The sequence below is a fragment of the Populus nigra genome, chromosome 3, assembly GCF_951802175.1.
Source record: "Populus nigra chromosome 3, ddPopNigr1.1, whole genome shotgun sequence".
In the NCBI taxonomy this organism is placed as follows: domain Eukaryota; kingdom Viridiplantae; phylum Streptophyta; class Magnoliopsida; order Malpighiales; family Salicaceae; genus Populus; species Populus nigra.
This window is the reverse complement of record NC_084854.1, coordinates 14,537,464-14,550,550: the sequence shown is the minus strand read 5'-3', so window position 1 is coordinate 14,550,550 and position 13,087 is coordinate 14,537,464. Positions and strand designations below refer to the sequence as shown.

Genomic DNA, 13,087 nt, shown 5'->3' with positions numbered 1-13,087 from the left:
TATCTTTACCACATCTTTTCGAACGAAACGTTACCTTAACTATATATATATTTTTTAATTTATTATATATATTCAATTAGCTATCTAAATTATTTTCTAAGCTTTTTCACAAGTTATTTATTATTGATTGGTGTTCGTCAAGTTAGAATTGAACTTTGAACAAAAAATCTCACAACTTGAAGATAATTTTTGTTTGTATATATATAATTTTTAATAAAAGATCATACTAAATCTATGTTGGTGCCTGATATTAGAACACTCGTTAACTAGTCATTAAAAACTAAGTTTAAACCAAAACATTGTCAAATTAACAAAAACTTGAAAAAAAAAAACATCGATACATTTTCAAACTCATTTTAAGGTCAATGTTTTTGAAAAAAACTAAAAAATTATTAGGCAACAGTTTATAAAATTATTAAATCTAGAGATAAAATTATATTTTTACTATGCAAAGAAACAAAACTACTAGCATACTCTTAAATAATTTTTTTAATGATTATTGGACTAATTATAAATACCAAAACACCCCATTACACTTTTTTATTCAATTCAAAGGTAAAATAATAATTTTACAATAGCAACTACAGTAAAAAAAACCCACAGTTTTTGTTAATACGTTATTCCTGGGCTTGTTTCCCCAGCTGGGGTTAACAAAACGGTGCGTTTTGAGTTAAATGGAGCCCCGAATCTTCCTGAAGCAAAAGCCAGCAACAAGGACAGTGATGATTAAAACCCTAATAAAGGAACTTAAAACCCTTTCTAGTTTCTCCAGGTCGCAGCTAAAGAGGAGATTGCTTGCTTTGGCCTTCAATTCATCAGGAACAGAGAGAGATGGTGTGGTTTCAGTGCGAGGATTGTGGAGAGAACTTGAAGAAACCCAAGTTGCCTAATCACTTCAGAATGTGTTCTGCAACCAAGGTCTTCTCCATCTTCCCTTTTTTTTTTAAAAAAATAATATTGGTCACAGATTAAAAACTCTGGTATGTTTGGAATGTTAAAATTGTGTAGCTATCTTGCATTGATTGTGGAGAGACATTTGGGAAGCAAAGCGTTCAGGGCCACACTCAGTGCATTACCGAGGCGGTAACGATGCTCATTTCTATCTTTAATATTTGATTTTTTTCCTAATAATTTCTTAAGGGAGTTCTGAATTGCTTTTTGTTTATTCTCAGGAGAAATATGGTCCAAAGGGTCAAGGGAAAGCTTCAAATGGCGCAACACCTAAATCCAACAAGGATGCAAAGCAAAAACCCGATGTTGATATCAATGTTGGGTTATCTGAACGCCCACCATGGTTTTGTAGGTATGTTCTTTTTAAAACTTTATTACCTTTCTTATGCATGTATGTTTGTGTTCTCCCATGATGTATGGCCTTTTTGGATTCTGTCGGACTGATTATAAACTTGATTTTTTGCCATCTCCCAAGTCAAATTTTTAAATTTAAAAGTGGAAAATATCGTGGGACTTGCATTTCGGTCTTAAAATATATTTTAGTTTTCTAAGAAAATGCCAGAAATTGGTAAATTCATCATTCGCCAAACATCAAAGACAACATTGAGTTTTTTCTTGTGTAAAACAAGTAAAAGAAAGGTTAAATGATGTATGGGATCAAGATATTAGAGCTTCATGCCTTATCTTTTATCTGGAAATAATGTTTGTCAATCATATGTTTTTGAACAATTAGAATCTTCAAGCTGTGTTGTACAATGTGTTAATTAATTCTTGCAGGTGTTTTTTCATGATTAGGGCTGGTTTTAACTTTTAAATATCGTGTATTGCTGCTACTGCTCAGTCTTTTGAGTGATTGTGTTTTTCTAGCCTAGTCCGCACAAACTTTAGAAGTCTGTGTAGTTGGTTCTCTAAAACTGATCATAATTTCCAGATTCAGCTGGAACTGAATTGATTGATTAACACGTTGACTTGAAACTCTCACCCCTACAAAGTAATGAAGTACTAGACTTGTTTGAATGGAATTCTCTTGGATAGAAAGTTGTTAAGATGATTGTAAGAGGCAAGCTTGGATCCATGGCGGGGTTTGCATGCATAATCTAGTTCAATATTTAGTGGGGAACTAAATCTAAAGACAATAATTCAATAGTGCTAAAACATTATGTAACTTTCTGTTCTAATGAATATTGTTTGATCTCTCTTATGCATGCATAAGAAGTCAAAGAGTAGTTTTATTGCTTCCCTCTTAAGTGCTTGGTGTTATATCTCTTCTAGTGATTCCATCTAAGCCATCAACTTCTGTGCAACACTGTAATTACAGTCTCTGCAATACCAAGGCTACCAGTAAGCAGGCTCTTCTTCTCCATGCTGATGGAAAGAAGCACCGGGGAAAGGCCCGGGCTTTTCAAGCTGCCAAGCAACAACCTAAACAGACAGAAGAATCTGCTCTTGATTCAAATGCTCCTACTAAGGTTGCATTGATTGAGAATAATAAACATGTAGAGGAGCAAAAATTGCAGGATACACCAAATGTTGACAGTGCAGATACCAACACAGAAATAGAGAACGGAAAGTTGCCTTCAAAAAGGAAGAGAAAGGTTGATGCATCTGGGAATGATGGCACTGGGAATAAGACAAAGGATGGTGCTGCAAATGAAGTGGGCAATGGTAAAAGTCAGGTTGAAAGAAAATCCGATGATGTTGAGACTCAGTTGAAGAAAGCTAAACACAATGCTCTTAAAGATGACAAGGCTACTAGCCCTAAGAAGGAAGATAATAAAAAGAATATAAAGTGGAGGAAGCTGGTAAAATCAGCCTTGAAATCTGTATGTATCCTTGATCATATTTTTCATTGCATTTCCAGTTCAATTGTATTTCAATTTGCTACCTCGTGTTGATGAGGCCAAATATATAAATTTTATCATACGTCATCAATTAAGTAGCCACCTTCGAAGTAAACTTTAATGGCATGCATAAACATGACTAATACTGAATTGACTTACGTTTTTCCTTCTTTAATATCATCCTAATGCTGACATTTAAGATTTTGGTTTTTGATGCATGATGCAGAATGATGGAGTTCTGAAGATCAGGAAACTGAAAAAGCTTGTCCTGAAGTCCCTCCAAGAATCTGGCATTGCAAAAGATGAAACCGAACTCGATAATATACTTGAACAAAAGGTCAGCCTTTCAAAAGAATTTTACTTTATGCCACCTCGTCTATGCTTACCCTCTCGCTTCTATTTCTAATTACTGCTGATTATTCTCTTTTGGGGGCTGTTGTAGATCAATTCGAGCTCCCGGTTTAGAGTTGACGACAAATATGTTCATCTAGCAGCTAAAGATTGAAATCAAGTTTTTGGGCCTTGTAGAAGAGAATTCCTAATGGACAACTGCGCCTATCAGGGCGATTTTCCTTTATAGAGTCCTTCAGCATTTGTTCATTAGCCTCCTATTCGATCAAGAATCACTTTGAGACGTAGGTCCTCTCTGGACTACCATTTTTGAGGGCTTGATGCTTGCCCTATGATTTATACTTTTCCCTTCTATTGTGTGGCTTGCGCAGTGTTCTTACAATTACTTTTCGTATTACATGTATGCCCACAAGGCTTGTATTGCTACCGAATGATTTATTTTTTGGAAAAGAAAATCTTATAGACGAACTTTTCTCATTAAGATCACCTATTCGTCTGCTTGTGTGAGAATATATTTCTTATGAATCTTCATACTGATTTTAATGTGTTAATATTAAAAATTAAAAAAAAATAAAAAATTATTTGCAAGTGAAAAGCTACACCATAATACTAAGCATTCTACTCCTGATGTGAATGATATGTTTTTAACAGATTTGGAGAGTTGGATTTAGTCCCGGTGTTAAATTTGATTAAACGATGTGACTTGACATCAAGTAAGAGAAAAACATGATACTGTTCTCAATTGTGAAGAAAACGAGTTCAGGCTTTTTATGGTATCAAATAACTATCCAAGAGTGTTCCCTTAATACCGTAAATACTTTATACAAGCATAAACGGTCTCTTTGTTATCTTCATCACCATAATCGGCCTCCCGAGGAGAGGCTCTAGATAACAGAACTGGCAAGGAGGGCAACATCAAAGTGCAAGGAATTACGCTCCATTTAACGTTTTAAAGGAAATGGGCATGCACCATCAAGTAACAAACTTATTCCTTTTGAGGTATCACAAGATGTATTAAATATAAACAAAGTATCCAATTTCACTGCTGTATTCATGAATTCACTAGTAAATTTCATGCTAATTGAGAATTTTCTCTGCTCGAGCCTTTACATTAGGCCAGCAGACGGGGAAAGAATGCTTTTAAGATTTTGTATATGTTTTAGTGTAGCCGAGAAGGTATCTCCATCTGTGAAGGATCTCGTATCAACATATTCTTTGTTGCTCTTCCGCTTTGACATGTTATCTACATTGCACATGCAAGAAATTTGAATCTGTTTTGTTTTGAAAATGTGAAGCCTAACAAACTTGGAAGCGGATTACCAGGCCTAAAATAGAGAAAAATAAGCTGCTATGACCATCAACACGACAGAAAACACCATTGCCTGCAACAGGGATAGCATTAAAATCAAGGATCAAAATTGTGAAGACTTTCAACAAGGTGCAGTTTGTAGTGCCCATAAAAAAGACTAAAAATGTTACTGTTTAACATATCAAGTCAGTGACAAAGGAAGACAGTGATGAGAATCTGATTATCATTATCATTATCATCCTAAAGCTATTCAGACTCAGACTCTTGTTGCTTCACTAACAACAGTATTTATTTTGATAGAGAGGGCGTAAGAGAGCTTACAGCAATTGCAGCAGCAGCAAGGCCTGCACGCTCCCTTGGATCCCTTCGATGGTAATTTCCAAAGTAAAGAAATGTACCATAATACCACATCAATGGGAACACAAATCCCAAAAGAAAACTGCAAAAAAAGAAAAGAAAAAGGATAACTATCAGAACATAAGAAATGGTAATGGGAGGGAGAAACACTAGTTTTAAGAATACTCACGAAAACCATCCTACACCACAGCCAAAGCATGGAAGGGGCTTGTCATAAATCCCTTGAAAATCCTCAGGATCTCTAATAAGAGTATACTTTCCTTTTTCTCCATCTGCAGCATCTGTTGCTTGCCCTACCATCAGCAGATCAGAACGTCTCTCAGGAGTTTGGATAAGCAATTGATAGTGCAAACATCAATTGTTTGACATAAAATATAAATACAACTGGAAGATAATCCACCACATAAAGTAACATGATGAGATACATAATTAAATACAGTATACGAATCAAACACGCAAGAGTGCTATAAGAAAAAAACAAGAAGAAAATTGAAGACTATTTAAAAGAGACTAAATCAACAAGGAGGTAGAAAATGAAAATGCAGCAGGATTCAATAACCCTGATATAGTTTGAAGAGATGATGGCTCCTAAAAATAATTGATGTTTAGAAAAAGTGAGACTAGCACCTAATGCAAAAGAAGTAAATCCCAAAAATATCAGAGTTCTTCAGATTCATAGCCCACGGACTTGCATCTCCAGAGAAAAGAAAAGGAAAATAAAAGAAAAACAAAGGGCTGCTAATCCTCTGATTAATATCAACATACAGCCATGAGTATTAGCATAAAAGGAGAACATTTTATCATTCTAGCTCAGTCACGTCTATAGATGGGAGGACAGAGACTTGATCATCAATGCATAAAGTAGGAAGCGTGACAGTAACCAGCAAAACATTGTCTATGCAATTTACATGATAGGATGTTATATTGTAAAAAAAGAAAAAGAACTCATAGAACATAAATCAAGACTGAATAAGAACAGTACCCTTTGATGCTGTATAGTATCGAGCAGATGGCCTGAGGAGATCAATGTGCTTATCAGAGACAGATTTCACTAACTCAACGCCATTCCTGAAACCCTCTCTCTCCTCAATGGCAGCATCTGCAGCACCAACAAGTTTGCACTTATGTCAAGAAGTGCCTGAGTTAATTCTACTTTAATTGGGTGTTGGCATTCAATAACCAAAATCCTCCTAGTAGAAAATTTACAGAATCAAAATAAATTCCAAGCATAATGTTCCTACAAACTTTTTGTTTCTTAGCACATTAACGCAAATGAGAAAAAAAAATGAAAAACACCCTTCTATACCTAAACTTTGTGCTATATTGATAATGGATAATGCAATGTCATCATCCATCATGACAATCGGATCACTGTAAACTAAATTTCTTCATCTCATGCTGGCTTAAATAAGCAGCCCAATTGTGGTATACTGGTTAATAAAAAAACAAACTAGTAATCCCAGATGGACTGTTTGCATTTTATGCCCCTCTCCCCTCGTTCTAGTAGATTACAAGCTGGAAAATTAAGAAAAACAAGCAATAAAGAAAGGGTGCCCAGTACTTGGATCCATGTGAGCTATGGCTGGGTATTGGAAGAGGCTGGATTTGTTCAATATGTATGTATTGACCTGCTTCAGAAATTAAAGAGAGGAAAGTTTCAAAGTTAATTCGGTACAGAAAAAAAAAACACAGAAAGATGAAACAAACTACAGGTCATGATACAAAGAGAAAAAGAAAAGAGGGGTGGGTACTTGCCTGTGAAAAGAAAGCAGGAGCTGAATTGTGAGAATCTTGATTATTGTAGATAAAAAAAAAAAAAAAATTATATAGGAGGTGGAGATGCCAGAAAGTGTTGTAGAAGACAAGTAAAGGTCTTGTTTGGTATTTTCATTACTTAGCTGTTGAAGCTGACACAGATTGACTCTTCCTTTGTCCCTTCTTTTCTTCCCCCTTTTTTTTCGTTTATTATAAAACAAAAGGCAAAATCAAGTCTGAATGGAGGAGCATCTCCAATGACTATTGTGCCCCTATCGTTGACCCACATTTTCTGTGGTTAAAGCTGTTTCTGGGAAACAATTGCAGTCGTGGTTGCCGGCAATGATTGATTAGAGATTGTTGACACATTAGTTTATGTCAAGTTTCGCTTATTATGGAGAAATTTATTTATGGTTTCAATTTAATCTTTTGATATTGTATTTTCTAGAATTAGATTTTATAAATTATTTTTATTAGATTATTATTATCTAAAAATATTCTAACTTTTAAATAGTACTTGATTTTATAAAAAAAATTAATTTTATTGTTTGTAAAGGATTTAAAGCCTATCGATAAAAATTTAAAAAAAAATAATAACCCATTTTTCTTAAGAAACAATAGTTACAACACCTTTTATTCTTAAAAATTGTCCAAAATCATTTTTAGTTCTTTTAGTTTCATAATTTTATGTTTTGGTATAGAATTTTATTTTATTAATATTTTATTTTAGGTAACATGTTAAAATCAAGTTTTTTAAGTTAAAAACTACCCATTATGTTTTTTTTAAAAACTAGGTAGGTGAAGATGTTTTATTTATCACAATAAATAGCATATCATTTATTTTTAATTTTTTTTTAAAGAGAGACAATTAGTCGCCTACCTCTATATTGAAAAAAAAATATATGTTAAAAACCATATTTTATATTTTATCTTGTTTTTTTGCTGTGTAAACTTTAATTAAAATGGATTAGTTAATTATATGGGTGTCATGCCAAGCTTGCCGGGTGTTCAATTTTAACTAAAATAATTAATTATAATTTTTTGTTGTATTTCTAAATTAAAAATTCATTTATTTTTTACTTAATTTTCAAATAGGATTATAATAATTTTTTTATTAGCCGGCGTTCTTCTCATACAGCCCTACATAATTCTTTTTCTTTCAATTTTATTAAATCACTTCCCTATGATTTTTTTTATTTTTATTGTTGATTAATTAAATAAAGAATTTTTTTTTTCTAAAAAACTAAAATTATTAACCCAACAATGTTCATTGGCCGTCATTCAAGATTTGATATCTTGATCTACATATATCTCTTAACTTTTTGGTTAAATTTTTGATTAGCATTAACAACTCTTTTTTGTATTTATTGTTATATATAATTTTTAATTTATTTAATTAAATATATATATATATATTAATTTTTTTATTCACCCTTATCATTTTTTTAATGTAAAAAACATGTTGAATACATTCATTTCTTTTGCGTTAAAAGACATAAATATTAATATAGTAATCAACTTCCATGATTGATCGAGTTACTTGTATTTAGATAAAATCCATCGAATCTTAATTGAGGAAATCTAACGAGTCAATTTTCTAAGAGGTCTTAATAAAAAATAAAAAATAAAAAAAAATCTTAAGAGCACACTTTTTCTCATATAATTCAGATACATTTAAACAATTTAATTTTTCTCAATATTGATTTCAAAGTTAGAACTCAAGAGATCAATAAATAAAATTATGTAATTAGTTCTTATAAAAAATGATGATGTAGCCATTTCCTTTCAATATAATTTTTTTTCCATACGAGAATATGTTTATAAACATGGTCCCTAAACTATTGTTTGAAATGTAATTAAGCCTTGAATAAATTATTGAATGCAATTGGTTCTTAAACAAATCAATTTTAATCCATTCTTTCTCTTCAGAGTGTTTGTTTTTACTGTAATTGTTGTAGTTATGGTTAGAAAAAAGTAATTTAAAAAAAAAACAATTTTTTCTGTGGTTTGTGTATATATTTTATGTGTTTGGTTAAAAGTATATTTTGATTTTATTATGGTAAAAATATGTTTGGTTAAAACTGTAGCTGCGGTTGATGTTGTATATAAAATGATTAAAAATGACATAAATGAAATAATTCTTTGTGTTAAGAGGAAATAAAACATGTAGTCCAAATAAATACCGGCAAAAAAATAAAATTGTTATTTGTTATTACAAAATAAACATTATTGCACATGAAATGGAAGAATTTGTTTCGAATATTTTACAACACAACCATAATTTCAATTTTCAATTTGCAAAGTACCGGTAAAAAAACATTGTCCATGGAAGAATTTGTTTCGAATATTTTAAACTTTAAAGGCGACATGAACTTAACCTCAAACAATTACGTTGGAGCAATCCCTAATTATCGCACATATTTTACTTATAATTAATGAATTAAATATTTTACAACACAACCATGCGATTACAAAAAAATAGGAAAATATCTGTAATAGCAAAGTACCTCAAACTATAACCAACCAACGCAAACCAAGGCAGTCATTGACCAAAAGTTATCAAACCAAGCACAAGACCAACCACAAATTTGTTTACAAAACATAAAGGAACAATCTTTATTGACTAAATAGCAGCCCTATAAGAATAAAATTAGTAATGCTTTTTGCTTAATTATTTGTACAGGAGAGCACGAGAAGATCGCGGAGAGGAAAAGAAGCAGGAAGGAAACGGTTTGAGGTTTGTTTGAGGTTGAGATAAGGAAGCTGAGGGGAGGAGGACAAAACAATGAGACGAGGGAAGCTGTGGAGGAGGAGAGATGATGGCAGCTTTGTTTGGGAGGTGAATCAGTGGAGGAGGAGAGACGATGGAAACCACAGTGGAGGAAGAGACACTAGTGGAGGAGGACTGATTGGGCTAATTAATTTTTTTGGTAATGAACATTATTGTTTGCAGCGTTTTCTGAACAAGAACCACGACAAAAGCAAGGCAGAGTTGCTTTTACTACTCCTGCATTTGGAACGCACATTTATGTAGAACCCAGGCAGTTAAAACTGTGGTCAGCTGTTAACTAAACAACTTGCAAATTAGAAATGCACGAAATGTGGACGCTATCACGTAATCAAATAGATTCAAATGTCTCTCATGTGTTTTTAGTCGGTTAACAATCAAATGAAAAATTAGAAAAAATAAAATTATTAATCTCAATATTAACACCATAAAGTAAAAGATTTTTCTAAACTAAATAGGAAATAATAATAATAACCAAAAAAAAATATTTCTCTAAAAATCCTTCCACATCAGTCTCTCCGAGTTAAAGAGAACTCATCTTCGAGTTCAAATTGTTATTACTCGGATCTCGTGGTTTGTCCAATCAAAACTCTCTAACCCCTTACGTTCTCATCATTTCCATTAAAAACATAATATTTGTCAAAAACATACTTAACTTCCCTAACAATGAAATCAACTTTGATTTAGTAGTAGATTTATAAATCTGATTCGCAACTTTTATCTGAAGTATATGAACATCAACTTTGTCACTGCCCAACATAAATAGCCCTTTAAAATTAAAAGGGAAAATATGGAAAATGGAATCTCACCTAATTCTTAAGAAAACTAAGAATTTTAAAACATGCAATGGTTCTAGAAATTCAAGTAAATGGTTGGTTAAGCCTAAGGAGAAAAAATACCTTTATAACTTCTTTTTAAATAAAAGGTTACCTTAGCTTTATCCTAAACTTACCTTTATGCATGCCATTGTTGTCCAAATTATTTCCAAGCTTATTATCTAGTCATCTATTTTGGTGGATTTTGTCGAGTTAGTATCGGGCCCTGAATCATGAGTCTCACAACTTGATAATTTCTTTTAGTTTTCCTTTTTTTTTATGTTAAAAACATTGTGCTAGGCTTATATTGGTCTTTAAAACTAGGAGACTCATCGACCAAACCGTTAAAACCCAAGTTTTAAAAAAGCATGTCGTTAACTTGACGTAAACTCACTGACACATATTTTTTAAAGTTAAAAACATCAGGTTAGGCCTACATCGGTTTCTAAAAACTATAGGACATGTTTTCCTAGCTATTTGAAAATAAAGCTTAGATTAAAACATGATGCAAACTTGATGAAATTTGTCAACACAAGTTTTATTCTTGTTTAAAAAATAAATATTTACATGCACACACATATAAAAAGGTGACAACACAAATATACAAAATGATAATAATGTTATATCAAATCCAATAAAAATAAAATAACAAATGCATGTGAGAGAAATTGCTAATTTCTAAAAATAAAATTTTCACACACATAAGTAAAAACATGACAAAACAATTTTATGAAGTTCTAATAACATTATTAAAAGCCATTAAAAATAAAATAAAACAAAAGGAACATCAAAAAAATTGCATGAGTGAAAAGTTGCTGATTTCTAAAAATGATTTTTTTTCAAACGAATGCATATGTAAAAAGGTGACATTACAATTTTATAAAATAAATCTAATACTATTTGAAAGTCTATACAAATAAAATAAAATTTTGGTGAATAGTAACCTCCTTGCAAAAAACTAGGGTAAAAAAGAGAAAAAAAAGAGTTAAAATCTTACCCTAGAACTTGTTCTAGATGAGGAAGGAGCTATTTTGATGGATGATGGTGGCTAGTGATGTAAGTGATGGGGTTAGGTCATAAGTTGGTTCAGTTTTGGGTGGTTTTCTTGAGCTTTTTTTTCTTCAGGTTTTCTGTCTTTTCTCTTATTTTTCTCTTTTCTCTTCCTTTTCTTTTCCTTTTTTTCTCTTCTGCTACTTTAGTAGCTCAGACCACCTCCATTTATAGCTAAAAAACTCTTTTTATTCTCTTTCTCTCTCTTGGTATTCTTCTCTCTCTAACTCAAGGTATCTTTGTTTTTTTTTTGCTTCACCTCTTTATTTATAGGCAAGGATGGAGGTTTGAGAACTTTTCTTGGTGGTAAGATCATGGTCATTATTCTTTTGGGGGTTTGTTTGTTTTTGCATTTTAAAAGCGTTTTTGAAAAATATTAAATTGAATTTTATTTTTTTTCTTTGCTTTAAATTAATATTTTTGGTGTTTTCATATCATTTTGATGTGCTAATGTCAAAAATTATTTTTAAAAAATAAAAAAATATTATTTTGATATATTTCCCAGCAAAAATACTTTGAAAAGCAACCGCTACTACACTTTCAAACACCCATCTCAACCTTTCGTAGTAATTTTACATATTGGACGAGATGCTCAAGTTGCTCTTTTCACACCGATTTTTGCAGTGTTTCAGAAGTTTAAAGCTTTATTTCTTGAGCTAGCCATATAGTAAACATGCATATAAGGAAAGTAATGTGTTTCTTGGATTGAGTAGGAGGTATGGATGAGAGAAATGAAAGGCCAAACACCTGACCAAAACAATGAAGAAAAAAGCAAGCAAACAAACATCCACAGTAGCCTTGGGAAGAAGAAGGTATTATTTTGGTGTCATGTACCAAAACAACATCTTTTTAGCCTTTTGCTTTTTTTTTCTTTTTAAGTGAAACACCGCTATTTTATGTGAAACAAACTATTTCAATTAAAATAAAGTGTTTTGTTTCACTTACTTCTCTTTTTTTAAAATTGTAAAACGATGTTGTTTTTAAGTAATGGGGAGTTTTTTTAATGGTCCTCTAAGTTTGGTCCTCGAACCTTTAATTGTTTCTTTTTTAGCCAATTTCAATCCTTTTCTCTTTATTTCTTTCAATTTTGTTTTTTATTACATTAAATATAGTCCTTCAATATTGACACTATTTTCAATTTGGTCCTTGACTTATAATTTACAATGTTCCACCAATTTCAACCCTTTTCTTCAATTTCTTCTCTTTTATCCCTAATTGTACTAAAATAGTCCCAATATAGATGTGTTTTCTAATTTAGTCCTCTGCTTTCTAGTTTTTAATTTTTAGCTAATTTCAACACGTTTCTTTCAATTTCTTCTGAATTTCACCCATGATTGCAATATTTTTTGCTTTTTTTCTTTCTTTGATTTTTTTATATATGTTTTTCTTTTTAACTAAAATATATTTTTGGATATTTGAGATTTTTAGTGAGCTTGTAAAGAAAATGTTGGAGTCTTGCCGGACTCAAATTAGTGGAGCCCTATTGAGCTAAAAAAAATTACAAGAGCTTTGTTGGGCTGAAAATAATAAAAAACCTTACTAGGCTTAAAAAGAAAAAATAAATTGCAGGATCCTTACTGGGCTCAAAATAAAAAAGAACCTTACTAGGTTTAAATTTTTTAGAGTATTACTAGACTAAAATTCACTGGAACTTTGTTAGGCTAAAATACAAAAACCCTATGAATCTTGTTGGGCTTAAAATAAAAGGGAACCTTGTTAGGTTTAATTTTGTTGGAGTCTTATTGGACTTAAATATGTTGGAAACTTGTTGAGACCAAAAAGAAAAAGAATTTGCAAAAGCCTTGCTGGGTTCAAAATAAAAGAGAACCTTGTTGGGTTCAAACTCAAATTCATTGGAGCTTTGTTGGGC

General features: G+C 31.7%; 2 protein-coding genes across 5 annotated transcripts; one reads left to right on the top strand and one right to left on the bottom strand.

The window, feature by feature from the left end:
• The first annotated feature begins 716 nt into the window (after positions 1-716).
• On the top strand, positions 717-3,629 carry LOC133688709 (UBP1-associated proteins 1C). Its single transcript, XM_062108282.1, has 6 exons — positions 717-918; positions 1,009-1,083; positions 1,173-1,303; positions 2,270-2,774; positions 3,019-3,129; positions 3,235-3,629. Exons 1-6 carry the CDS (start codon positions 832-834, stop codon positions 3,295-3,297), a joined length of 972 nt encoding a protein of 323 aa, XP_061964266.1. The 5' UTR covers positions 717-831; the 3' UTR covers positions 3,298-3,629.
• A 491-nt stretch (positions 3,630-4,120) lies between these two features.
• Positions 4,121-6,758, bottom strand: LOC133688635 (large ribosomal subunit protein eL20z-like). 4 transcript variants are annotated; one of them, XM_062108199.1, is made up of 6 exons: positions 6,565-6,758; positions 6,371-6,440; positions 5,792-5,908; positions 4,979-5,102; positions 4,774-4,891; positions 4,121-4,525 (listed from the first exon to the last, which is right to left on the bottom strand). In XM_062108199.1, exons 2-6 carry the CDS (start codon positions 6,378-6,380, stop codon positions 4,469-4,471), a joined length of 426 nt encoding a protein of 141 aa, XP_061964183.1. In that variant the 5' UTR covers positions 6,381-6,440; positions 6,565-6,758; the 3' UTR covers positions 4,121-4,468. The 4 variants fall into 4 exon arrangements, with proteins under 4 accessions (XP_061964183.1, XP_061964182.1, XP_061964181.1 ...); XM_062108198.1 differs by having other exon boundaries at positions 6,371-6,437; XM_062108197.1 differs by lacking the exons at positions 6,371-6,440; positions 6,565-6,758 and adding an exon at positions 6,116-6,364 and having other exon boundaries at positions 4,121-4,386; positions 4,464-4,525.
• Between the last annotated feature and the right edge of the window lie 6,329 nt (positions 6,759-13,087).

What these genes read in the sequence shown, in the direction of transcription:
- LOC133688709 (XM_062108282.1), top strand. Translation starts at nt 832, where the DNA reads ATGGTGTGGTTTCAGTGCGAGGATTGTGGAGAGAACTTGAAGAAACCC. An exon ending in GAATGTGTTCTGCAACCAAG is followed by an intron (nt 919 to 1,008) that starts GTCTTCTCCATC and finishes AAAATTGTGTAG; the next exon opens with CTATCTTGCATTGATTGTGG. An exon ending in ATAATATACTTGAACAAAAG is followed by an intron (nt 3,130 to 3,234) that starts GTCAGCCTTTCA and finishes GGGCTGTTGTAG; the next exon opens with ATCAATTCGAGCTCCCGGTT.
- LOC133688635 (XM_062108197.1), bottom strand. Translation starts at nt 6,167, where the DNA reads ATGATGGATGATGACATTGCATTATCCATTATCAATATAGCACAAAGT. An exon ending in ATACTATACAGCATCAAAGG is followed by an intron (nt 5,103 to 5,791) that starts GTACTGTTCTTA and finishes TGCTGATGGTAG; the next exon opens with GGCAAGCAACAGATGCTGCA. An exon ending in TTGCTGCTGCTGCAATTGCT is followed by an intron (nt 4,526 to 4,773) that starts GTAAGCTCTCTT and finishes TCCCTGTTGCAG; the next exon opens with GCAATGGTGTTTTCTGTCGT.